Source organism: Drosophila ananassae, chromosome 2R (genome assembly GCF_017639315.1).
Source record: "Drosophila ananassae strain 14024-0371.13 chromosome 2R, ASM1763931v2, whole genome shotgun sequence".
In the NCBI taxonomy this organism is placed as follows: Eukaryota; Metazoa; Arthropoda; class Insecta; order Diptera; family Drosophilidae; genus Drosophila; species Drosophila ananassae.
Window position 1 is genome coordinate 14,542,916 of NC_057928.1, and position 27,342 is coordinate 14,570,257.

At 43.3% G+C, this 27,342-nt stretch overlaps 2 protein-coding genes across 5 annotated transcripts; one reads left to right on the forward strand and one right to left on the reverse strand.

The window, feature by feature from the left end:
- On the reverse strand, positions 1-26,936 carry LOC6493291. 4 transcript variants are annotated; one of them, XM_014908825.3, is made up of 5 exons: positions 26,426-26,936; positions 2,736-7,512; positions 1,907-2,678; positions 181-1,531; positions 1-121 (listed from the first exon to the last, which is right to left on the reverse strand). In XM_014908825.3, the coding sequence occupies exons 2-4, from the start codon at positions 6,696-6,698 to the stop codon at positions 195-197; spliced, it is 6,072 nt and encodes a 2,023-aa protein (XP_014764311.1). In that variant the 5' UTR covers positions 6,699-7,512; positions 26,426-26,936; the 3' UTR covers positions 1-121; positions 181-194. The 4 variants fall into 4 exon arrangements, with proteins under 4 accessions (XP_014764311.1, XP_044570547.1, XP_044570546.1 ...); XM_044714612.1 differs by lacking the exon at positions 26,426-26,936 and adding an exon at positions 15,138-15,261; XM_044714611.1 differs by lacking the exon at positions 26,426-26,936 and adding an exon at positions 14,687-15,083.
- Positions 10,550-11,980, forward strand: LOC6506662 (acyl-CoA Delta-9 desaturase). Its single transcript, XM_001957420.4, has one exon. The coding sequence runs from the start codon at positions 10,778-10,780 to the stop codon at positions 11,843-11,845; it is 1,068 nt and encodes a 355-aa protein (XP_001957456.1). The 5' UTR covers positions 10,550-10,777; the 3' UTR covers positions 11,846-11,980.
- Positions 26,937-27,342: the final 406 nt, after the last annotated feature.

Here is a 27,342-nt window from a genome sequence, read left to right on the forward strand (position 1 = left end):
AATGGTTTCATGCGCCAGCTGCAACGGCTGCCGGCCGCATGCTACATTATTGACTAGTGTTGCCTTATGGGACGTGTACGGTTCTGGATTCCGGGTCATCTCGGGCCATATTCGATACGACCTGAAAGTGCTCTGAATCAGTCATGGTTCTTGCTTTGCATGAAAAGTAATGCCACCCACCTCTTCTGACCTTCCTACTCCACAATCTGCAGTTCTCCGATGTCCAGATCGGCGCTGTCCTTGCAGAAGGTGCTCGAGCGCTCCAGCTTGGACTCCACTCGCTCCACAGCCGCCCCAGCCTCCACCATCTGGGCATCGATGAGCAGATCCAGCTTCTGTTTAACCGCCTGGGCGGCCTTGTAGGAGCCATTCGTTAGCCCGTTCGTGGTGGCATTTTTGGCAGTGCCATTGGTCACCGCGGTGGTCTTCTTCAGGTGCAGCGTATTGGGGCGACGGGTGGGAATGTTGGAGGGCAGGCTGTTGCGCAGATTGTGCTGCTGAAGCATGCTGGTGACCGCGGAATGTGAGGACGAGCGCAAGGGGCCGGCGGAGGAGCGCAACTGCACTTGATCCTCCTGGGTCTGCTTCTGCTGCTGCTGTTGGAGCTTGTTCTTCTCCGCTCTCTTGGCCAGAATCTCCCGCGACTTGGCCGACAAGAAGCTGTGTCGTCCTTTGGTCGGCGGGGCTTCCTTCTCCCCCGCCGGCACTGAAATGGATCGCTGCTTGAAGAGCTCACGCGTCGAGAATGTGCTGCTGACCGAGGAGAGGCGACTGGTGGCCGACTTGGTTGTGTGCACGGAGCTAGGACTGGATCCGTTCGATGCCACCGCATTGTGTTGCTGCTTCAGCTGGCGGGTAGACTTGTTGCCCACCGTGGATCCTCTCTGGGTGCCCTTGATCTTGCCAACCGGAACTCCTTTGGCGTGGCCGTTCAATTGCTGCACCCTGGCCAGCTTGGAGCTGCCCGAGAGCGATTCGTGCGAGACCGTTTTGTTGGTGATCACCGAGCTCTTCATGCTCTCCGCCAGCGAGTTCTGGTCGGACGAGTACCGGTCCTGTGGCCCTCGGGAGCCACTCTTTGCCAAGCTGTCCATGGAGAGATTGCTCGACTTGTTGCCCAGCCGCGTTCCATTCTGGACTCTTCGCGCAGCTGGACTCGAGTTCCGTGAGCTGTCGCTGGAGGAGATGTGCAGGTTCTTGGCCGGCGCCTTCCTGCCTCCATTGGCTGGCACACTGGAGCTGGTGGCACTCCGCACTGGTCCGCCATTTGTGGCGGCAGCAGCTCTTGGCTTCCGTGGTTCCAGATAACGAGCTCGAACTTCACCCAATTTGGCTGGCGCCTTGCCAGGAGCCTCCTTCTTGGTGTCACTGGCAGTCACGGCGGCTGACACTGAAGCCTGCTTCTTGTAGGTGACTGGCGGAGCCTCCGATTGTGTGCGACGATGCAGATTCAGGCTATTCCGCTCCGAAGCCACCTGGGAACTGGCCCGGTGAGGAACATAGGCCCGGGAGTTGGACTTGAGGAGTTTATCTGAGGGAGGAAGAGGGTGGTTTTTAGTTTTTTTAATTTTAAAAATAATTATTAAGGAATAGTTATCTGGGATGCCAACCAAATCTTAAACCAAAGGAAGCAGAATCTATTTGAATTGTCAAACAGGCCAATTTTAATTTAAAATTATGAATTTTCCCAGCAAGTTCCATTTCAGTTGGAAGTTCCAAGCAGAAACACTAGAACCTATTGGATCTAAGGCCTTAAAGTTTTTATATTTTTAAATCTGTTCCCCTTAAATCAATTAGTTTCATGAAAAAATAACTTAACTGTCAAGAAAATTAAATTATTTCATTAATATTTAAGTTGAATACTTGGTGGACATCCCATTTCTAAAAACAGATCCCCAAAACTTACTCTCCCTGGGCTCATGATTGGCCTGAACGCCCCGCTCCGTCGTCTGGACGTGATTGGCCGCCTCCTGGGTCTGGGTGGCCTTGTATTGCTGCGTCTCCAGGGCCTGGGCGCGCTTCGTCTGCGCCTGGATGGCCAGCTTGATCTGCACCAGATCCTGGCTACGAGTGCTCCCGCCGAAGGAGAAGGCCTTGCCCACCGGCTTGCCGTTCTGTCGCTTCATGTCCAGCGGTTCCGTGAGCCGGGCCAGAGTCTGGATCTTTTTGCGCAGCTCCAGGTCCATGCGCTGCCAGGCGGTCACCCGCATGGCCCGGGAGCACTGCCGGATGAGGCACTGCTCCACGGCATAGACCAGAGCACCCACCAGTCGAATGTATTCCGGCTGCCAGTCCAGCTGCTCCTCCTGCAGGCCCTGCAGTTCGCGCGCCAGCTCCGACTGGCCCAAGCTGGCCGGCATCTGGATGATCTTGGCCTGCAGAACGGTGTTCAGGCGGGTCACCCGCTGGTAGCTCCTGCACGCCTGCTCCGGAGTCAGTTCGGCGGCGGTGTGCAGCAGAAGTGTCTCCAGGCGCGGGATGTGCCGGCTGCGGTCGTGTCCCAGCGAGAGGAAGGCGTCGCTGGCGATTAGACTGGCGAAGTGGTCACCCACATAGGCGTAGGCGGCGTCCAGGATGTCCCGCACCAGCTGCTCGCAGACGTGGCCCCAACGGTAGGCCGATAGCTGGGCCAACAGGTGGTCGCAGTCGAGCACTGTGTCCAGCACCGTCTCCGAGGTCTGCAAGTCAGAATTTTTGGATTAATCCTCTCCAGATCCGTTCTGTGGAGTACTTACCAAATAGGCCACGATCTGCTGACGGCATCTTCCCAAAATATCCGGCGGTAACTGGGCGAACTGCCTCGTGGGCCAGACCTTCAGGTAGTGGCGACACGTCCACCGGAGGCACTTCCTGTAGAGATCGTCCAGGGCGTGGTTCAGTGCCACGGGAAGGACCTGCAGAATGCCATCCGTGCAGCCGGAGCAGGGCTTGTGGAAGTTGTGGCAGTAGTTGGTCTTCAGGGCATGCGAGGTGACCTCCTTGAGGCCCTCCAGGCCCAGGAGATCGGCGAGGGCGGCCAGCTCCATCAGACTGATGCCGTCCGGAGGATGCGAGGCACCGGAATAGATGTGGCACAGGGCAAAGTGCACCGCGGCATAGGAGTAGCCCTGCAGCGACACCACACTCTGGGCGCCGTGGCCCGCCAGCATGGCGGCAAAGTACTGGCACCGGGAGCGCAGGATGCACTTGTGGGCGCGAATACGGCGGCCATGGACCTCCACCAGCATGTCAGTGGCGATCTCCTGCAGGAACATCTTGAGCAAGTCCTCTCCCAGACGCCGCGGTTGCCGACAGCTCAGCGACGACTCATCCATTCCGGAGCGACTGAAGCTGGAGGCCAGACTGGAGTCGGCGCTGAGATCGGTCTGGATGTAGTCCACCTGCTGGCCAGCCGGCTGATGCTGGCCCTGCTCCAGGGTCATGTCGTTGGGCAGGGAGTTGGAGAACTCCTTGGAGAAGTTGGGAAAGAGCCGCGAGAGACTCCGAATGTTGTCCACCGAGTTGGTGAAGTTCTGCAGCGTGTTGCCGGTGGACCGGGTCATGGCCCAGGAGTGAGGCCGTGCTCCCCGGTGGTTGTCCTCCCGGTATAGACGCTGACCCAGCTGTGAGCTCCGGTGATTATTTCCGACGCTCTTGCTCATCGAATCCGGCGACTGAAGATCGTGCTTCACGGGCTTGTCCATGTCCGAGAGCTTCACGAAGCTGGAGGGGATCTGCGAAGGCGGCGGATGCTGTTGCTGACCACCTGGCTGCTCTCCGTGCTCGTTGACCGTCTCCAGCAGCTGCTTCTGCTTCTCGATGGTGGCGTGCAGCGACTCCATGGTGTGTCCGTTGCTGAGAGTGACCTGTTTCTTGGGCGACGCAGTCTCCTTGGCTTCGATGATGGTCTCCATGACGCTACTGGTACGATTGGAGCTGCTGCTGAGCTGGAGCGGCACTTGGGGCATCAGCTCCGCCTGCTCCTTGGCCAGCTGCTCGTCCTGCTGGAAGGTGAGATCATCCGTGTCCGTGTTGGAGGCCGGCGACAGATCCTTGGAGAGTACTCCCTCGGTGACCGAGGCCAGGCTGCTCTTGTCGTAGGTCTCGTTCAGTTGGACATCCCGCCGCCGCTTCTTGATCCTGCCCTGGACTTGGGCCTGCTCCTCCTCGGAGGCACTGCTCAGGCCCGGATTCGAGCCGCTGTAGTCGTCGTACGGCGAGATGGAGCTGTCGATGGAGAGGGAGGACGCCTTCGAGATGATCGGCAGCTTGTCTATGATGCTCATCAGGCCCGCTCCCGAGTCCGATCCATTCACTCCGTTCGCCGTCAGGCTGATGGACCTCTTGCAGTCGTTGCCGACTCCCGCGGCCTTTCCCGATCCATTGGCCAGCTCGGCAGGACCGTTGCTGCCCCAGCTGTGCCGCTTCGAGGGATCGCTCTGCTGGCGCTGTTGCTGCGACAGGCGACGCAGTGCAGCCACCGTGAGTGGAGGCTCCAGATTGCATCTGTAGTCCAGGGACTTGCTTTCGCCAGCACCTGCCCCCGAGGAGCCTGCTCCCAGCTCCTTTTGATTGGCACTCTTGGCCATTAATGTCTCCGTGGAACTGGCGCTGGACTTCATGACCTCCGTGTCACCTCTCCGGCCGGCCGATGAGCTCAGGGAGCTGGAGAGCCTCTGGGCCAGGCTGAGCGGCTCCTTGCGTCCGTTGGAACGGGGCGTCTTCTGATCTCCAATGTCTATGAACATGCTGAAAATGTTCTTGGGTTCCGGCTTGGGTTCCTCCTTGGTCTGGGCCACCTCCTGCTGCTCCTCCTCCTTTCCGTTGCTTCCGGAGATGTCCACAAAGAATCCAGCCGACTTGGGCGCTGTGTAGGACTTGCTGAGCTGCGAAGGAGTCGCTTGCGAGGCTGCGGCGGTCTTGGCTTGCTGCTCCTGGGATGGTTTCCTGTCCATGTCATCCAACGAAACGTAGAAGCCACAGCCGCTCTTGTGCGAGCTGTTAGAGTCGGAGCGCTCCCGGAAGCTAGAAGTGGTGCTGCTGGTGCTCCTCCGCCTCTCCGGCCGGCAGTCGCTCATGTCCACCACCCAGGAGGCAATGCCGCTGACTGGCTTCCTCGGCATGCCCGTCTTGACCCTCAGCTCCACCCCAGCTATCTCGGCATCCTCGCCGAGATCCTCGTCGTCGTCTTCGTCGGCCAGGGGACGAGTGGGCGCGAAGTCCAGGGACACAAATCCCCCAGAAACAATCGGACAGGTGTCCGTGCGGCGCTTGATGCTCGGGCTCTCGCACTGCTTCTCCCGGAAGTCTTCAATGGACGCTCCGCCGGACACAATGGGATTCGCTTCGTCGAACTTGGAACTCCTCTTGGGGGTGCGGGGCAGAGGTAGCGGCGAGTCGGTGGCGTCACTGCAGTATGCCCCAGAGTCCCGGTGGTGCGACAACGAGGAAGATAGCGTGTAGTCCCTGTGGATGGAGGAGTTGTTGCTTCCCGCGGAGGCCGGCTCAATATGAACCATGGAGTTGTGGGGCGTGGATGCGGAGGCAGATGCTCCTTGGTAGGCTAGACTGGGTGCCGGGCTGCTCGAGGAGTAGTCCGTGGTGTAGCTGAGATCGGGGTGGTGCTGCTGCTGCTGCTGCTGTTGGTGGTGGTGCTGGTGGATGTGGTGGGTGAACTTGGGGCTGCTGCCCAGGGGATGGACACTGAAATGCTGGGCATTGTGCTGGAAGCTGTAGGGCACGGGCATGGCAGCCGGACGCTCGGCCACTGGATCGTCCTCCGGCACTCTCTCCTGATCCTGCTCCCTCTCCGCATCCTTCTGCTCCTCCTCCTCCCTCTCCTGACTGAGTCTCCCGCCTTTGCACCGGGCAAAGGCCTTATGGAACTGTTCCAACTGCTGAGTGGGCGATGGCTCTGGATCCTCCTCTTCCTCATCCTTCTCGGCAGCCGCCTCCTCAGTCTCCTCCTCTTGAGCGTGGCCGTCTAGGCTGGGGAAGGACAGCACCTCGTCCTCATCCCGCAGGGACGAGGCGTCTATGAAGCAGGCACTCGTCCCGGAGGTGGACAAGGGCTGGTCCCGCTTCTCGAGGTCCCGGAGCAAGCAGCTGGCGGTGATGCCCTTGAAGACTGACGTAGATATCGGTTCCTCGATCTCCTCCTCGTCGGCAACGGCTACCGGCGCTGCTGCTGGATACATAGACTCCCAGGATCCAGTTTCCGTGGACACTGTCGAAGTTTCCATGCAAACGATCTCCTCGTTCTGACGCTGTTTCTCCTCCTTTGACGGCGGCTTGAAGGGTGCACTGCCTCTCTCATAGATCTTATTGTCCACCGAGCCACTCGCGGAGGGCAGGACGTCCACCGAGGCGGCAGCTCCGTTGCAGTCTGGGCTGGAAACGGGGGAGAAGGTATCCCGCTCCTCCTCGCCCACATCCAGTTCACATGTTTTGGTAGAACCATTGGATCCATTTTGAGGATGAGCGGGCACTGGCACTGCCACTGCTCCTCGCCGTATGTCCTCGCTGTATTGCGGCGCCGAGGATGTGGAAGACGAGGAGGAGGAGGAACAGGCGGGACTGCTGGCACTGCTGCCGCTGGTGCTGTTCGTGAGATTCGAGTAGTTCGAGTGGTTCGGTGAACTGGCGTCCACCTGCTGGTCCAATGACCTTCCGGTACTTAAAGCCGGAGCCTGCTCCGGTGACATGGGTGATGCATCCATTGTGGACGGGGTTAGCTTGGGACTGGGTGGTGGTGGGGATTCCTGGTAGAGGAGCGGAGGAAACTCAACTCATCGACGCTTTTCCGGTCTAACCGAACCGCCTGGTTATGCTTCGCTGCCTGAATGCCAAGTGGTTCTCCTCCCTCTCTCTCTCCCTCCTCTTGCACTTTTTATTGTTGTTTCTTTCGTTTTTGTTGCTTTGGTCTAGGGCCACATGCTGAAAGCCCCGATCCCCGCCCGCTGCACGTCAATCAACGGTGTTGGCAACTCTGGAACCTGGCTGGGAATCGATACTCAAGTGGCCTGCCCCTTCTTCCGGTTGTCCCCTCTCTTGAGCTCGTTTTCTCAAGCTCCCACTTAACTTGTGAGATGCTCTGCCCACAGAACTCCCACTCTGTCTCTCTCTTGAGTTGACAGCTTATCACTCTCCCACTTTCTTCCGTTGATTAGCTCTCTTAAGTTAACTGCTTCTTATCACTCTCTCTCCTTCTTTCTCTGGTCAACCTGCTGCACTTTTACTCTCCCGAGTGTCTTGCAATGCTAATAAGAGCGACTATCTTACTCGCACTTCGTTGTTCGTAGATTTATTCGTTTTCCCTTTTTTTTTCTTTTATGCACCGCTATTTTCGTTTGTTTGTTTGTGTTTTTCTGCTGCGTCTGCTAAAGTTCACACCACGGATGCATGCTGCTGCTGCTGCTGATGTTGCTGCTTCGGCTGCTGCTGCTGCTGTTGTTGCTGCTGATTTATCGCCAATTGTGCCAATTGTTGAGACTTCGCTGCCTTTGCTATTGTTGTTGTTGTTGCACAATTAAACTGCAACAAGAAAAAAAAAACAAAGAAAAAATAAATTACTTCACACGGTATAAAAAAACAACACTATAAAAAAAATATATATACTGCAATTGTAGTATCTTTAAATGCAAAATAACATTTTATAACTGCTGGCAATTATTAAAAAAAAATTAAAGACTCATTAAGCAACTTGTTGACGCATCCAAACCGGAAATGAAAATTAATGAGAAATGTCAGTCACTTTTGATGGAAGACTTTTGTTTTGGCAGTGATTCAAGAACTTCACACAAATAAAATTAAAATTAAATTAAGAATTAAAAGGCACTTTTCTAGAAGCTTTTTTATTAAAAAACCCAACGGATTGTGTCTTGTCTGTGGCTCTGACTGATTAAACAATTTGTGTTTATTGAAAAGCAAACATCCCAGCTGACGTCAAGCCTTGGCTTCCAGATATTCTAACGCCTTTAAGTGACACAACCACCCAGCCACCTAAACCACCTGAACCACCCCAACCACCCACAAACCGCAGTCTAAAATGACAAAGGCTTGACCCTCGACAGTGCTAGTGCTGGTGCTTCCTTTTCCATTCAAAGCAAACATATAGAATTTCAATTTCAATTGCAATTTGTTATCTCGGAAGCAAGTGAATGCAAACTGGCAACTGGCAACTGGCCGGCAGGCAGGGCGCTTCGTTTGAAACTCAATACGAGGACATGAGAATATGCCGAGGGTAAGTGGAATTAGTCAACTAAAAAATAAAAAATAAAGCAGCAACCTCTAAAGGCTTTCTCTGTTTGCACAGTTTGCTTAAAAACATCACCTTGACTTCTCGCTTTTTTAAAGTCGAACCTGCCCGTAAACAATAAATTTACTTACAAGATATTTATCGAATAAATATTTGCTCAGTTCGCCGAGAGTTAATAAAAAGAGGTAAGGATATATTTATATTTATGGGAAATCAAACAACATGGTTCTGACACTTTTTATCAAGGAATGTTGGGTATTCGTAGGCATCCAAGCAGGCAGGCTCTGGTTTTCACTTTCACAAAGGGATTTTGTATGATATCCCGGGAATTTCAGGACATCTTAAATCTCAAAATATAGAATCTATTCCAAAAACAAGCATAAACTTTGAAAGACTATAATGTATTCAAATAATATTTATTTAGGAACATGATTCTTAAACTTTTTTTAAGGAAATGTTGAATAGAATTCTAATTTTGACTTTCACAAAGTGATTTTCGCTAATTCTACGGGAATTTATCCGGGTTTCACTTTTTTTGTTATTGGAACGTCCTACCTCTCGAATAATACAGAGATAGTTCTATAAAGAAACTGTATCTAAAAAAAGAAGTCTTTTGAAGGCTATAATATATAGTCTAAGTAATACTACTTATTTAGGAACATGATTTTGACAGTTTTTAGAAGGGAATTATAAGGGTTTAAAGCTAAAGAGAGAGAGAGGCTCCAATTTTCACTTTCACAAAGTGATTTTCCATAATTTCCCGGGAATTCTTGCGGGTTTCACACTTTTTTTATTGTCATTGGAAGGTCGTGATTGTTTCAATAATAGTTTCTTTAAGAATAGAAGTACCTATCTATAAACAAACTATTCCTCAAACAAAAAAAGGCTTTTAAAGACTATAATATATACAAATACCATTTATTTTTAAGTCTAATTGTAAACACGGAATTGCAATTTATTTGTTTATAACATTTGTTTTGCTATATTCTTCGATTGAATTTGCATACAAAGGCGCAACGGCTTAACAAATCGCTGAACATGAAAATTAATAAGCTCCATACTCTGTCGAGTGGCTAATCATGCAAATCGTGTGCAATGACAGTCCGAGACTGTCTGAAAAACAAAGAGACTTGGAATAAATCAATCGTCAGACAAAGATCGATCTCTAGGCGGCCTGTTGCTGTTACACTTCTCTGTAGATCCTATCTTGAAGATACATAGATAAACTATCTTGGCCGAAACAAAGACATTAACTGAGAGTTCGTTCAACCGCCTGGGAGGTGGAGGTGGCCGGGCTTAAACCGAAACCCGAACAAAGGCCACAGATCAGAGATACGAGTGTGTATCGCGACAAAACAGTTGCAATATCCAACAGATAAACGTACTGCAATTATGTAATTTATGGCTCACTGCACGAACAGTAACAGCCAAGACACTCCAGCCCCAATAATCAGCCAAAAGGAAAACGGAAAAATAAAAAATAAATGCACTTGTAACTCGATAATTGCACGTTCTGTGAGCAGGTATGACTTTTTTTTATGTTTTTGATATTTTTTTATATTTTTTATTTCATCCATTAAACTTCTTTATAAGGCAAATGATAATTTGGTTAATATTCCTCACGAAATTCATGTAATTAAATGGATAATGGCTCTTAAAGTTTAGTTTTTATGACAAAAGATCGAAACTATCTTTTATTTTTGTAATAAAAACTTCAGAATTATACATTTTTTATTAGTAAGCTCCATAATACTAAGCCCTTGTATATCTAAATTTCTGATATCTTTGGTATGCCTTTGTGATTCTTAAGTTCTATTGTAATTTATCGAGAAACGCCCACCTCGATGCTCATTGAACCTGACATAACTGGGCGCCCAGTGCTCAGTGCTCATATTTCTTTATACGATCCACCCCATAAACAAAGTAGACACATATTTGTGTTAATAAAGCCCATTTATCGGGGGCAGATACCAAACAGAGGCCGTGCATGAGTAATTCTTAGTGCCCCAAGGCTTAGAACGACCAGCCACTAGACAGACCCAGTCCAAACAAGATATAAACTGTCGATCGAGAGACTGATTTGAATCCGATACCAAATATGGACGCAACAACTTGACGATGACGACGTTTTTGATGACGATCCAAGTATTAATAAAAAATAAAAAAAAAAATATGTATAGAGGGGCTTTGGAAATTGAAAATAAAACAAAGAAAAAGCCAACACTTGTCTTGATGAGGAAGTGTGGGCAGTACTTGGATGGAAGTGTCGGATTTAATTTGAAACATGTTTCTGAAACGAAAGTGATGACATAGTCGAGCCTCTGGGACACAACATGAATTACAGAATAAATAGGAAATGTATAGAAATGCGAAAAGTCACTAATTTTATGCGCATACCTTAGAAGTAGCCCATTTTCGGGTGAAGAGGTAATGGCAAGGCCGCGATCTAAATTACCAATTAACTATTCTGAAGTGGTCTTTATAAACGAGCCGTGAGGCAAGGCAGTGGCAAGGCAGTGCCATTCCTAAACCTGACCAAGAATGCCTCCAAATAGTAACGAAACGACCGGCGTGCTCTACGAGTCGGATGCGGAGACGCAGGACGGCGGCTTGAAGAAGGACCTATCCCAGCTGAAGACCACGGATGGCAGCAAACTGCAGCTAGTATGGCTCAACATAGTCCTCTTCATTATCCTGCACGTATCCTCGCTGTACGGGGTGTGGCTTATTTTTACGGAGGCCGACTGGCGCACCACCGCGGCATTCCTAGTGGTTGGTACGATCAGCGGTTTGGGCATTTCCGGAGGAGCACATCGCCTGTGGTCGCACCGGACCTTCAAGGCCAATCTGCCGCTGAAACTCATCTTCATGTTCTTGAACACAATAGCCTTCCAGGACGCGGTCTATATCTGGGCCCGAGATCACCGAGTGCATCACAAGTTTACCGAAACGGACGCAGATCCGTACAATTCGCAGCGGGGATGGTTCTTCTCACATATCGGGTGGTTATGCTGCAAGAAGCATCCAGAGGTGTTGGCCAAGGGCAAGCAGATCGATCTCTCCGATTTGGAACGAGATCCGGTGGTCATGTTCCAGAAGAAGTACTATCTAATACTGATGCCACTGCTGTGCTTCATCCTGCCCACCGTCCTGCCCATGTACTTGTGGGGCGAGTCCCTCAAGTGCTCCTGGCACATAGTGGCCCTGCTCCGATGGTGCGTGACCCTGAACCTGATCTGGCTGCTGAACAGCTCCGCCCACGTGTTCGGCAAGAGGTCCTACGACAAGTCAATTAGTCCCACGGACGAGTCGTTCCTCATCTGGCTGAGGTACGGCGAGGGCTACCACAACTACCACCACGTCTTCCCGTGGGACTACAAGAGCGCCGAGCTGGGGGCGTATTCCAACGACCTAACCACTGGGTTCATCAACTTTTTCGCCCGGATAGGATGGGCCTACGACTTGAAGAGCGTGTCCCCGGAGCTGGTGCAGAAGCGGGTGATGCGAACGGGCGACGGCTCCCATCCCGTTTGGGGCTGGGGCGACAAGGATCATCCCTGCGAGGATATCCGGGAGACTACCATCACTCACAAACGAAAGGTCCAATGAGGATCAACTCGGACTTGGAAGATTATAATTGCCTGAAACCTACGTAGTTCAAGATTCCATTTTTGTTAAGTAACTTTTTCTCCAATAAACTATTCTTTTTTGTTTTTAATTCCATTCTATTGAAAACAAAAGCGACTGGAAGAGTGTGCTGTGAATGTCAATGGCTTGAGTCCCAACCACCCGAAACCAGTCCCCGGCACTCGAGTGGATTGGAGAGGAGGTCCCACAGCTCCACAGATACGAGACAAGTGACATACGATAAGTTTATAAAAGCTGCTACATTGTATTGCCAGTTGGCTCTTTGATAGAAAATGTATATAAAAAATAATAGCCAGGCGAACAAAAAAGAGAAATAATAATCATAATGGCCTGTTATAGGAGGAAAGAAACGATTTGTTGGGCGGGCCTGAAGTGGGGCGGGATTATATAGATAGATAGCGATGAGTTTGCAAAATGATGGAGCTTGTAGATGGAAGCTTGTAGCTTGGAGATCTCCTCCTCCGCCCCGGTCATGAAGCCAATAACACTCACAAATTGCCAGGCAAATTGTCGAGTTAAATGATGAGCCTGCGGCGAGTGTCTAGAGATGGCATCACAAATATTAATCGTGCTTTCGAAATATTATAATCCAAAGCCAATAAGACAATCGAGACAATAAAAAACGCTTTTAAGCTTAATCAGAAACCCAAGCCGAGAGAAAGGTAAGGTTTTGTTTTCAAAAAACATTAATTTGAAATCAAATATATCGAATAATACTTTATGACACACATTCCCCTACTATTGTCTGATTTATGAGGCCTTTAATCGAAGTTAACTATCAACTAACTATCCATTATCCCTACACCTCATAGCTGTTGGAAAAAGGCCTTGCTGGAAAAGTGCCATAAACCTCAAGGTGTTTGCCTTGGAAGGATTACCGCTCGTCACGCCATCATCTCTAGAAAGCCAAGCCAAGTCTGTCTAGTGTTTTGTGGCAATTATGTGTGCGCCATGGATGGACAATCGTTTGGCGGTGAACTGAAACACAATAAAAATCAAAATAAAACACATGCCAGTGCCAGTGGCAGTGCCAGTGCGGCTTGCGTGCTAGTGGCTGGCTAGAAGTGGAAGTAGAAACTAGAATTCACTTTCGTCTGCGGCCCAGAAACCAACAAACCGAAATGAGGCGTTGTCTGACCACCACTGGCCGCCACCAACCTTCAACTAGATGGTTGGGTGGGTGGGTGAGTGAGCACTGCTATGTGGGTCTTCATTCAACACTCGGCGACTTACTGCACTTAGCCAGGCCAAAAAGGCAACAACAAAAGCTCCGAAAGGCGGTTGCGAGGTCAGTAATGGCAGTGATTTAGATGCCGCCCCACTTAGCCCTCTGCACAGGGGAAAAATATTTAAAATTTATCTAAATATTATGCTTAAAAGAGCTATAGGACATTAGGATAGTCAACTCTGTACAGCACAACTATTAGCCTTCTTCTAAACTTTTTATAAAACTTGTAGACTAAGAACATTCTCAGTGCATCTCTAAGGACCTTGCATGCCAAACAGTGATCTCTATCAATAGCTGATAGCCAAACTCTTAGCTGAAAGCCAACTCATTACAAAATAACAACTTCAAGAGGGGGAGTGGAGCAGTGACTTGACCCTGACTTCGAAAAAAGACTGCAACCAGCCAGCAAACGTGATAATAAATCAAAAATTTAAATTAGCATCTGCGAACGGTGAGGTTGCCTTCTCTTGACGTCTTGACGTCGTCGATCAGGCCGGAAAAAGACAGAGACCGGCTGAATGGTAATTAAAATACAAATAAAATGCAATTACAGTGTACACAGTATAGTTAGTGGCGCCTCGCCGCCAGTGCAGCGCTAATTAGCCTGCAGGCCTGACTTGTGGCATTGACTTAAGCTTGACCTTTTGAAGCCCAAGGAAGTTAAATGAAATGAATCCCGCGACAACATGCAAATGATTCCCATACCAGTGCCAGTACCAGTAATTGTGCGAGTATTCCACGCGGCTGCGCTTTATTCATAATTAAAGATCACGCAGAGTGCAAAGAGGCCGACAACTATGTAATATTGTATATTATAGTCATGGGTAGTCATATGGTTGGAACTAAAAGTATTTACTTTATTACTTATTTTTGTTGTAGAGACAGTGAAGCTTCTTCAAAATGCGTTATTTAAAGCAAAACATTTAAAGTTAAAGCCAACAAAGCCCCACGTTGGGCGCCATTATCAACATAGGCATGCCTCAAAATGTCCTTTTATCCTTTTGAATGTATAGACTTTTTGATTTAAACCCAACCAAGTCCACCTGTACTTGGCACACACTTTGAATAATTTTTTCAATAAAAAACTTTTGATTTATGACCGGTTGTTGGGCGCCATTTGTAACTCAATCAGGCGTCAAAATGTGGGGCCCTTGAAATCAAATGAAACGAGACCGTGCCGAAAAAAAAAGCAACCAAATCGAACCGAAAATCGAGACCAGTCAACAGATCCGTCAAGAGACCAAGTCGGGCCTAAAGTCGGAACCAAAGCCAAGCCAACTGTGAAAACAGCTAGCACAGCTGTTTGATTTTTTACGGTCGCATATGTATTGGATTGGATTGGATTGGATGATGATGGAATGTGAGTATGAGTGTATGATGTTCGATTGTATTGGCATTTGTTTTATAGATCCGACCGAATCGAATGGAATCTGTTTACACGCTTCGACCCACGCCATGGGAAACTTACAGAGGAGCCTACGGATTTGCATACACATTGTTTATTAGCACTTTTATGTTCAGATCAATACTTGTAATATTTTTCAAGATCTTTTCTGCTTTTTGGCAGTTATTACCTCAAAAGGCAAGTAAGCGGAACTGTTTGTTTGAAAAGCCTTGAAAGTTTTGGCCAATTATTGAGAACACCGAAATGAATTGCTGATTAAATGCCGACACGTCGAACCGAAAGAAATACAATTTTGATAGCTCCTAATCAAATTTGCTTTGTCTCCTCTTCTCCCACTGCACTGAAAAATATCATTAAATATATATTTATTTTTATATCATTTATAACTTGTTATTTGCATATTTATTTTTTGTTATTAAATTATTGTTTATTGAATATATATTGTTGGCATCATCACAAAATATATTCTAGTCTCTAAAAATTATTTCCCGTGTGCCAAAAATCAAGAAAGAAGAGTCGGAGTGAGAGCGGGGCAAGAAAGCGTGGCACAAATCACAAAACAAAGATTATAAATGAATGGTTTTTTTTTTTTACTTTTATGAACAAAAAAATTAATTTACGGTTTTATATTATTTTATAGCGAGTCGGAGCGGCGGCGGCGGCTGGCGGCGAAGCAGCGTCGAACCTGTAACGCACGCGGGCAGAGCAGAAAATACAATGAAAACGAGCCACCCGTTCTGAGCCCCAACAACCACAAGGCGGAAAGAGATGGCGCAAGCAAGAGAGCAGCTCCCCACTGGGGCCGCTCAAGTGGGAGAGGAGAGCCCCAGCTAATCAGTGAGTGAGTTAGTAGGGGAGAGAGAGAGAACGCAGTCAGTGCATTTCCAGCATATGCAGGGAGAGTGAGTGTGTGAGAGAGAGTGTGTGAGTGGGGGGCCGGCGTGTGAAATTTTATGCAAATTATTACTTTTTTTTATGATCAGGAAAAAAAATAAAGCACAGTGCCGCCAACAAATAGTAAACAAAAAAAAGGCAGTAAACAAACAGCCAGACATTTTTAATCTCTGAGTAAAAAATAATATCAAATATCACATAAACTGGTGATGGGTAAAGAAATATTTAACAAAAGATTACAAAAAGTGTTTAGATCGTAAATATTTTTGGCATGTTTTAGTGATAAAGTGGCTGGGAAAGTCAAAGTTAAAATATAAATCAAAGTTGTAAATTATCAGAAAGTTAGATATCAGAAACTAAAGGGAGTTTCTTGAAGAAAATATAATTAATTTCTTCTTAAAATATTCTCTCTCAAAATTTGTGATAAAAGAACAATAACCTGCCTCACTTTCGTAGGCCTTCTGATATAAACAAAAGGCAAGAGTTCAATGCTCGCCGATTACACAAAATATCAGGCCAACAGCAGCACAGCCAGTCGGTGGCTAAAATATTGTAAGAGAACAAAAACCAACGCATTCTTTCATAAATCACAATTTAATAGCATTTCCACGCAACTTGGCAACCATTTGGTCCGTATGATTTTCAATTTTCACCACAAATTTCCATTCCAGGTCTATTACAAAACTATTGTATGGCTTTATGAGCATACACACATGTCGCGTAGTGTCTTCATTTCAGACTCTATGCCGAAGAAACTCTACTGAAGGAGAGACTCTTCTGTTGATATGCAAATTTTTAGCCTGAAAGACAATTCCACGAACAAAGAGTCTCACAAAAAGTTTATTTTGCAAATGTGAATTTTTATTTTCAAAACGAAAAACGAAATATTTATGACCTCGAGGCGACAAAGCAGCAAAAAAGATGCCACAGCCGCAAAGGTGGCCAAAAATACTGCAAGAGAAGTGCAAGATGCTGAAGAGATGCCCTTTCTTTGTTCGGATAATGGGGATTTGTAATGAGATTTGTCATCTCAAATAGAAATCTTTAAGATTTAGTCATATCTTTAGATTTGTCATCTTATTTTAGTAATTTTGTAATGATAAAGTAATTATTTTTAACCACAATTTAGTCAGAATACACGGGCTTTGTTATTATTTTATTATTATATAAAAATATATGATATATTAATATAAATAATTATATATTATAGTGTATAGAAGGTATCTTTATAAAGTAGTTCCCTTTTTTCCACAAAACTGCATCATTTCTGACATTGTTGGCTGCAAAAAAAATTTAATGTCAGGATCGTCGACAAGTGAGATGTGTACTGGTGCCATATAATGGCTCTGCTGAGGGGCCATTTCTGAGCATGTGCGTGCCAAAAAAAAATAAATATATTTTTTCAGGCTAGTGCAAAAGTGCGTGCCGCCGCCAGAAAATAATTTACGATTTTCAAAATACCGATCCCCGTCTCGGTCAAAGAAAATGAATGCATTTCGAAGCCCCAACCATCGTCTGTCAAAATATTGGCATTATAAAATCGAAAAAAAAAAAAAGAAATACTCAAGGTCAGCGCTCGATTTCGATCGCTTTAGAAAACGTTTTTTTTGGCAGCGGCCACAAAAAGATTAATTAAACCAGATAGAGACCGCAAAAGATAGACGAAAATAAACAGCAACAAATATTAGAAGAAAAAAATAAATGAAAGAATACTCGTAAAAAGCTGTGCTAATGTCCAAAACAGCGGGCCACAAAAAAGTAATTATTATAAATAATTATTAGAGCGCAGTGTCAGTTAGTGGCAGTTAGAGAGCGGATCCAAACTCTGAATAGCTATTGTTATACAGATACAGATACAGTATCTGCAGTATCTGTAGCTGCTGCTGTTCGGATTTCGAGAGTACACTGAGAGGAAAAAGATGGTTAGGCAATAAAGTGAGAAAAGATAATTAAATTAAAAAATTGTTTTTGTAAGAAATATAATTTAATAAATTTTATATATATTTATTAAAGAATTATAATAAAATTCATTAACTAACTCTTCTCTTTATTTTCTCTCTCTGCACTTAGCCTAAGAACTTTTAGAACACTGATAGTGGGGCCAACGCTCTCTCTAGATAGAAAAGGGAGTGAGATTAGGCCACACTGGCCCCCAACTCTCCAACTTCTGTAACTTTTCCATTGTTTGTGATTAGAGATGGGAGAAAAACAGTCGGTAGTCTGAACTGCGATGCCCCGATAACTCCGCTCATTAGGAGTTTCTGTAATTTGACTTTTCTTTTCCTTTAATTCATGTTTTACATGCTTTTCTCTAACCAGACTAGAGAATAATACATATGAACGAACTAGGAAACCAACACGTAACTGCAACTGACAGTGGCCGGTGGTGGGCGTGGTCAGAGGGGGGCATTGAGATTTGCATACAGAAGCCGAGTCTGGAGCTCATTTGCTAATCTCTGCCTTTTTCTTTCATTTTTTTTCTAATTTTTTTGCATCATTATTCAACACCGAACATGCTCAAGTACCGTTACGTACATAAATCCAAACAGCTAACCAAAGCAACTCTTGCGGTCGTCTACCGTTGCCTATTATTACTATTACTATTATTGTTGTTTTTATTTTTGTTGTTTGCTAGGCAAATGTGCAAAATGTTAATAAACTTTTATTGCGCAAAGTTAAGGTATGGAAAGCAAGCAAGAAAAAATAAATAGTAAACACTCACTATCATAATAATAAATGCCACTGCCACTACATTTATTTTAATTGCGCAAAAAATGTTGTTTGATATGCCAGCGAATAATTTCCATACTTGAGCCAAGTTTTCATCAATTTAACAAATGAAAGCTGAGCTTATTTGAAGCAGATGTCTGGCTGCTTGTTGCGAACTTTGTTGAATCATCGGGTGGCGCATCTTTTGGCCCAAAACTCGGAGGGTGAGTTCATTGCAGGTGACTCATCACTAATTCATTGAATAAAAAGCAAGCAAATGATCAAAAAAGCAAGGGATAGTACTATAAACAATATAAAATTAACTATTTATCGATACAAATCGATAGAGAGAGTTCTTTAAACAGTTATTTAATCTGTTTTTATGATAAATAATCTTGGTATTTTTAGATTTTTAGACAGTTTTTCTAATTTAAATAGTCAGAAACTAACTAATATTAGCTTTAATATCGATTAAAATCGATAATCACTATTTATAGTGTTGTGGAGTTCTCAAAACACTATTTATAATAGGTATTTCAGTATTTTTTGTCAGTATTTATACGATAATTAGTGACGATAGTTCTACGACGGTGTTTCTTTTGTCTAAAATCACATAAAATTAGCTTCGATTTTTAAGAGAACTCACAATAAAGAAAGCCTATCGATAAAAATCGATGAAAAACTACAATATATTAAAAATCAATAAAAAGCTAGAAAGTTCTATAAAAAGTATTTTATTTTAGAATTCAGAGTTTCTAGACAGTGCTTCCAGGTTCATTAGTCAAAAGCCAACTAACATTAGCTCAGATTTTAAGAAACTCTCCCAATAAATAAATCCAAGCAATTAACAAATGCTCACTAATTCATCAATCAGTTATTACTAACGTCATGGGTCTAAGATTTATGTTTGTTTTTAAAGTTTATTTCTTATTTATACATTGTAGAAACTTTCCAAGTCTTAAAATGTCATATTTATACTTCCAAACTTTTTTTTCAATTTCTCCAACACGTCCAGAACTTTTTGAATAACCCATAACTAAAAAAAAATGCATTACAAGCTAACTGCGCCTTCTATTTGTTTACAATTTGTATAAAAAGCAGCCACCCACACTCACATAGAACGTGGCTAAAAAGGTTTAAAATAAATTACCCACTCCGATGAATAATTACACAGTCTAATTAAACAAAATACGTAAGTACTCGGGGCTGGGGGACTCGTAGAACTGAAAAGGCCACACAAAGCGGAGCGCAGTAACCCACCCACGCAACAATGACGACATCGAGAGATCGGTTTTCGGAGTGGTGACAATAATAGATCCCGAGATCTGTCGGTCGGTCTGTAGAGGTTCTATACTAATGCCAGTAAATAATGCCAGTAATGTAATAAAAAGCCAAGCGAGACAAGCTCTTTTGCCCCAAAGGCAGTTTAGAAACAAAAACAAAAAAACAAAAGCAAGTCAATGAACTCTACAGTTTTTATTGCCACAAACCGTATGTATACTTTTCAATTTTCTATAATTGTTGCTAGTTTATGTTAGAAATAGTCAAAAAATAAATCTAGTTTTAATAAAAAATATAGAGTTTTAATAAAAAAATATTATTAATAGAGAAAATAGTTGAGTTTAAAAGCAGTTTCTTTGATGAAAATTATCTAAAAATATATTAAAAATATTATTTTTTGCTGTGTACTCCTTTTGCGGCTGGCAAGCTTTCAATTTACTTCAGTTTAACGAAGCGTTGAATTGAAAGCGAACCATGGATGTCCACGTCCATGTCCATGTCCATAATTTGCTAATCACATTTGGCAAATTATGTTGTAAGCCGCACAGCACAATTGTACAATAAAACGAGTGGATCGCTGATCACTGATCGCTGGGGGCGACAGACCGTCGTATTTGCTCATAAAATGATCAAATAAAGCACACAGTTGACAAATTTCCATGGCCAATAATCGCTGGTGGCAAGTGGAATGAAAGTCACGCCAAAATATGGCAAAAAAGAAAATAAATCCCAAGAGTGAAAGGGGTTGGAAAAATGGCCATTTAGGAAAAACCAGAAAAAGTAGAGACATCACGCGATGAATCACATATTGTTCATAATTATTTATTTTATTTTGGCCAAGGCCTAGAAGACCCAGAACTCTGGCTATAAATAATTCTCATGATTGGTTCTGGACTCACGCAGCGCCAAAAAGGTAAATGACCAAAAGTCATCGAATCGACCAGAGAGCTGAGAAATCATTTGGGTCGTGCCGCCAAAATGGATTAATTGAGGGAGGTTTTTATTACAAAAAAAACAAGAAAGGAAAGCTAACTTCGGGCGGAGCCGAAGTTGATATACCCTTGCAGTTGAGTCGCAGTCCGCTAGGTGGCGCCAAGCATCTTATATTATTAGATATATAAAAGATCGTATATAGTCGGCCGATCCTTATGAAATTTGGCATATCGAATTATTTTGCCAAAAGAGGAATCCATTGAAACTCCCATGCTTTTAACTTGAAAAACAACGAAGTTATAGCATTTCCGATCAATCAGTTATATGACAGCTATAGGATATAGTTGGCCGATCCTTATGAAATTCGACAAATCAGATTTTTTTTCCCAAAATTGAATCTGTACCAAATCCCATCTATCTAACTTAAAAAACACCAAAGTTATGCCAATTTCGATCGTTCTATGACAGCTATAGGATATAGTCGGCCGATCCTTACGAAATTTTGTACATAAGATATTTTGGTCAAATATAACATGTGTAGAAACTCCCAACCCTCTAACTTAAAAAACACCAAAGTTATGGCATTTCCGATCAATCAGTTATATGGCAGCTATAGGATATAGTCGACCGATCCCGGCCGCTCCGACTTATATACTGCCTGCAAAGGAAAGAAGGGTGTGTGCAAAGTTTCAACTCGATAGCTTTAAAACTGAGAGACTAGTTTGCGTAGAAACAGACAGACGGACAGACGGACAGACGGACAGACGGACAGACGGACCGACGGACAGACGGACAGACGGACAGACGGACAGACGGACATGCTCATATCGACTCAGGAGGTGATCCTGATCAAGAATATATATACTTTATAGGGTCGGAGATGTCTCCTTCACTGCGTTGCACACTTTTGACCAAAATTATAATACCCTCTGCAAGGGTATAAAAATAATAAAAAACTTTATTGATGATCGAAACATCATTTGGAGGACATTGCCATGGTGTATTGGATTAGGTGTAAGCTGATTTATTTCTTACAATAAGAAATATGTGTTCAGTTTTCGGAGAGATGTTTTCGGATGGGAGGAGTGCCCTTACAAGGGATTAACGAAATTATGTAAAAATATTTGTTAATCCATGATTAATTATAAATCATATATTTAATACTAATTCTTACATAAGGAAGTCATTTAGGAAGCTGAATAACTACCTTGAGGATTAATTCTTTTAAAATTCATATCGATTATTAATCGATTTCTAAGATTGCACATTTCTTGAGAGAATTGTTTTATTTTTTCTTCTAAAAATTAGTATTTTAGGAAGTTTTTTTAACTAAAAACGTTCCGTGATGATTGATTTTTATAAAATTCATATTGATAATAAATCGATTAATAATAATGCATATTTTATTGCTTACTAGCCACCTAGCCCCCATATTATCGATTATTAATCGATTACTAACAATGTACATTTTCTTAGAGAATCGCTTTATTTTTTTCTAAAAAAAATCCTCTCATCCCCATAACAACTAAAACGAACTAACCCCCTTAAGCAGACAATCGATTATTAATCGATTACTTAACTCTCATATTTATTAACAGAATTATTTTATTTTTCTTCTAAAAATTGTGTCACTTTCCATGCTTTTTTTGCATCCATTCTCATAACGACTGCAATGACCTATAACCCCCCAGCCCCCTTGAGAAGATTATTTCATAATAGTCGAAAATAATCGATAAGTGCCACGTCAGCAGACTCACTTGTTTGAATTGCTCTGTGAATTTTGCGAAGCGCATCTGAAATCTCAATCTCTAGGGTGCTAGAGTGCCAAAGTATCTTTTTGTGTTTTTTTTTTTGGATTTTAAGTGGAATTTTTTGTTTTTTTTTTCCACTCTTTTTCCCATCATATTGACTTTTCTAATTTGCATAATTTTGCACGCGAAAATCAATCTGAAATCATACATATTTTTTGCATGCAAATTTGTAAATTGATTTTCGTGATTTTTTGCACAAAATTATTGAGTTTGAGTTTGAGTTTGAGGTGTCGAAGGTTGTTGCATCCGAAGTTGCCTTGCTTGATTGCAACATAAATCATATTTTATGGCCATAGACATCAAAAAAACAAACTATACATGAATTTTTATTTAATTTAGGCGCTTGAGTCCCCCATTTTGATTGGCTTAATTGGTAATCATTTTTGGAATTATTGGAAGGATGATTGATTTATGAACTGATTGATGTGCTACCACTTATTGCATAACTTACAGCTGATAATTGAGGACAGTGGAGAGATGGAGATAATATTCCCAGGCCACCAGGCAACACCCACGCTCTTATTAACGCCTCTTAGTGAGTTGCAACTTCCCGGATTGGATTTTTGGCCAACTGTGCCAATTGTATATGGCTTAAAATGAGGCCCAAAAAAGAGCTACACGCCCACCCCGAATGCCACAGGCCAAACGTAAACAAAGCGTGCCCAAAAATAGCTCTCCACCCGAACGATTAGCATCGCGGGGCCATCGAAACGTGATGAGCCTCTGCCATCCTCGAAATCCCACTTTATTATTTCTCTCTGTTGATATTCAGCTTGCGTGACACTTTTGCGAAACATTCTCATTGAGCCCGGGCTAATTGTTCACACCCGTTTGGGCCAAATGGCTGGGAGGTTGGGGTATGGAGGGGCCACACCCAGTGTTTGGAACCTAATCTGTTGACAATTAAGGCGGAGGTTGTGAGCTGCAAGTGTAGAGTATCAGTATCTTTAATTAATTTGCAGCATGTGTGCCATTTGGGTAATTGGGTTGGCCAGCTGAAGGATTAAAAATTAAAGGAAATAGGTTGCTTTTTCTACTAATTATCTTATTTTTTATCGCTCAACCCCTCTGTTTTTCAGTGTTCTTTAAAAAAAAAAAATTAGTTGCAGACAGAAAGAGCCATAAATTCCATAATTAAATCGGCTGCCGACCCCAGCCATTAATGTTCAATGGAAAAGTACGCCACAAAAACACAAAAACAAAACAACCCACAGAAGACCCAGCTGATAAGACAGAAAACTACTAATGGGAACTCGTGCCCAGGAAAGCATATCAGAGACTCCAAACGAACGCATTCGACTCACTTTCACACAAACAGACCAACAACGAAAAATGAAAAACGAAAAGCAACAAACAAAAGCAAACAACACGAGGCCGGCGAGGAACGTGGAAAACACAAACTGGGCTCATAAAGTGTAAATAAATAAATGGAACACCCCGACCAAACACACATGTGTGTGAAATTTAGGTGAGGGCAGATACAGTAAGTACTCCTAAGCCAGGCTTATCTCTTGTTTAGGGAGATATTACAGAGGGACTAGCCAGGCATTTCTTCAAAAAACAACTGATTACAACAGAAGAAATATTTGTTATCATTAAGAAAGTATCAGATCCTAACCAGAACTCTTTGATTCTAGTTTTTAGTGAGTTTTTAGGGGGTAGTTAGGTTAAATGGATTAAAAAAAAGAGATATTCTCTCACTTTTTAGAGATATTCTTTATGAAAATATTAATAAAGAAAAAAAAAACCAATATTGGTATTGGTTTTTTTGCTTGCCTTATTTTTTTGAACAGTTAAATCAAAATATTTTATACAATTTTTATGGAGAAAAAATCAAAACTACCGTAATGGTTATGATAATTCGGAAGTTTTGGAAAATATTGAAGCAAAAAATTGGTGCCCATCATAGATAAACACTTGTTATCGAAAATCTCCCTATTTTTTCAATGTTTGGGAAGTCTTTAAAGGGGAAATTAAAGGGATTGAAGGGAAAAATTTCTTTTTTTGTTTTTGTTGTTTTTTATGTTATACTATAAAAAATATTGCCAATTTTGCAAAACCAGCATTACCCGGTAAATTATACCCCTAAATTCTCCCATTAAGTCCCTTTCTCTAAAACACCCCAAATAACACTCATACTCATACTTACACCCACAGCTGTTAAGACTCCACCGACTGATTAACTAATTGAAAATTTGTTTTCCCGTTAGCTTTCTCATCTGTTGGCCGACTCTCTAATTGAAATGGAAAACGAAATGTAAAGAAAATGAAGAAAAAAAAAATAAAGTTACTTGCTCAGTAGCACACAATTTACATATGTATTGTGGATGGTATGGACATGCGGTTGCGTACTCGTAACATAACGGTAAAAAACATTTGTAATTGCAATTTGCTTTTGCAGGGAGAGTCAAGTGTCAGCTGTTAGTTGGTCTCCACTACTCTTTCACCCCTCTTCTTAACCCTCTCTCTCTCTCTTACCATACCATTCTGACACGCAATATGGCGTCATGTCTTTGGCATCTGACACATGTGTGTGTGTAAGTGTGTGTGTGCTACTAAAATGGCCAAAATGAATGCGACAATTAAAATAAGTAAACTACAAAGTGAGGCTTTGGAAGCGAAATTGTGAATTATAGTGTGTGGATCAAGAGAATTAGAGGGAAGACTATTCTAGGTCAGTGGTGGCTAGAAATGAGCTCACATGGTGGCCTACAGTGGGTAACAGCTATAAGGGAAAGTAATTATACAAAGAAGACACTATTTAGTCATAAACTTATTAATAATCTCATTACCCCACAGGCCTATTTAGTCATAAACGATAGTAATAGAGGTAGAACAGAAAAAAAAACCATGTTACTAGCGCCCTCCTGATAACTCCGACAGGTGAAAAATTCGCAGGCTTTTGATTGATTGTCGGATCGGAGCAGAGAACCCCCAATGAGGCACTCGATTTATGGAGCCTAAAAATAGCAATTTTTGGCAGACCCAATTTCCCAAGAAGTCTTGGCCAATATGATTAGGGAAAACAATAAAAATGATATCACTTTTATGGGAAAATTTATGGCAATGATGATACATTTTCTCAATAAATCGATATGAGTTTTGTCTTTATTTTTAATCTGTATTGTTAGTTACAATAAATAGACTTTTTTTAAATTTTTTTAAAAAAAGCATAGAATTAAAAAAAAAAAACAATAAAAGTAACATTGTTGTTCTTCGCTTATCTTGGGAAATTCGTTCCTGCTGTTTTATTTATTTGTATTTTTTTTTTTTCTGTCCCTGAAGATAAGGATAAGAAGTGCAATAGAACTATGACGCACCTCTTAAATAATATAAGCTCTCAAAGTCCCAGGCCACTTGACTTTTGGCCAAATCGGAATGCCCACGCTTCTGTTTCGTTATGGCTGGTTGGCTGGGTCCAGAAAACAGAGTGCGAAAAAGTTGGCTAAAACATTTATAAAAAAAAAAATAAATAAAATTTCAAACAAACACACGCCCAGCTGTTTGCATTAAAAAGTGGTTGAGTCATCTTGTTGGGGGAATTGTCAGGCATTTGATGGATTAACTTTAATCAGGGTGAGGGGGATATTTTCTCTTTTTTCCTTGGAGAGATGGAGAGATGCTCGGTAGTATGCAAATTGGGCTAATAACTTGTTCCCATGTTTGATTTTGGCATTAGATGACTTTTATTGATTTTCTTTTATTTGCATTTCGGTGAAAATAAATGAGAAAAGTGCATGTAAAAAGTAAAGAGTGGGCCGCCAAAAAAAAAAAAAAAGAAAAGCGGCTTATTTGTTGTTTTGCGGCTCACACAGATGTTTTGTATGAATGTATGAGTGTAGAGAAGGAAGAGAAGGGGGAAATTCAAAGAGAGAGAAAGAGTGAGAGAGAGGGAGGGATTCCTACCCCAATTAGGACGCCCGGCAGCTCCACAACAGCCCACGCATACACATGCAGGACATGAGAACACAGCTGCAGCGGCGCTGATTTATCGATTTTTCACTAGGACACTCGCATTTCCCAAAGAATTACATAAAAAAAAAATCACAAGAGTGTGCAAAAATAAATGTTCTATAAAATTAGCAAAGAGACAAGGCACAAAAATAGCTTTTCTTATTAATCACACGCTATAATTTTCAGTTTGCCCTTGAGTCTCTTTTTTTGACTTCTTTCTACCTGCCTTTTGCACAACACACTCACACACACACACTCGAAGGCGGCGAAGAAAAACAAAAAAAACAATCTATCAAGTCGTGTGTGTATACTCGGCTCGTACTTACATTTTTTTTAGTTAAGCGCCTAAGATCTTGGCAGGAAATCGGTTTTGGCTAAAATAATGCTGGAGAATCGGTGTCGCCTTGGAGTGGTTGTTGTTGCTGGTTTGATTAATTAACGCTTCGGCCCCATTGCACGACACTTTCATTAACATTTCTTGGATTTAATAAAAAGAAAACTCGGCAAAAAGGAAACACTGGCTGCGCGAATACATAACTGGTTTTTCGCCCCAACTTCTTTTTTTCTTTTTTGCGCGACTGTTTTCTCTCCTTTTTCGACACTTGTCTTGCACTTATTGCACCGATTGCACGCCGATTGAAAGCAGCTTGTTGGCTCTTAAATTTTTATTTAAAAACTGCACCCGAGTATCGAAAATACGATACTTTGGTTTATTTTTTGCCGGCTATATTCCGTGTTTTCGATGCTTCTTCTTCGGACGCATTCGAAAATAACTCTCTGCTACGTTTTGCACATTTCACGGTTCACAGATACACAGACAGTCGATTACGGTCGATTTGTAGTCGATAACTTGGTTCGAGTTCGCTTCGAACATGTACGACTGGGTTGGGTATGGTTGCGACTCGACCCAGGCGAGTGCGAGCGAGAGATCCCACATTCCATCCTTGTTCGATGCAACAGCACTCATTGCAACATGTTCGAGCGTGTAATCGATTGGTTACTCGATTTTCAATACCTTGTCGAACTTTGACGTTCTGGTAACACTGGGGATGGCGCCGCCAAATGGCAATTAGGAAGATTTTTCAAATATGTTTTATCAATATTAGTTATAATTTAAACATCTGCAGTTCCCTTCTCACAAATATACAACGAAATAATGCAATATAAATGTAATATACTTACTCAATTAGAAAATATAGTTATCGATAACTAAAAATACCAAAACTCTCCGCTCTAAAGTAAC

Excerpts from the sequence above, each read along its gene's own strand:
- LOC6493291 (XM_014908825.3), bottom strand. The coding sequence starts at position 6,698 with ATGGATGCATCACCCATGTCACCGGAGCAGGCTCCGGCTTTAAGTACC. Across the intron at positions 2,679-2,735 it reads AGCAGATCGTGGCCTATTTG|ACCTCGGAGACGGTGCTGGA; the intron begins GTAAGTACTCCA and ends TCTGACTTGCAG. Across the intron at positions 1,532-1,906 it reads CAATCATGAGCCCAGGGAGA|ATAAACTCCTCAAGTCCAAC; the intron begins GTAAGTTTTGGG and ends TTCCTCCCTCAG.
- LOC6506662 (XM_001957420.4), top strand. The coding sequence starts at position 10,778 with ATGCCTCCAAATAGTAACGAAACGACCGGCGTGCTCTACGAGTCGGAT.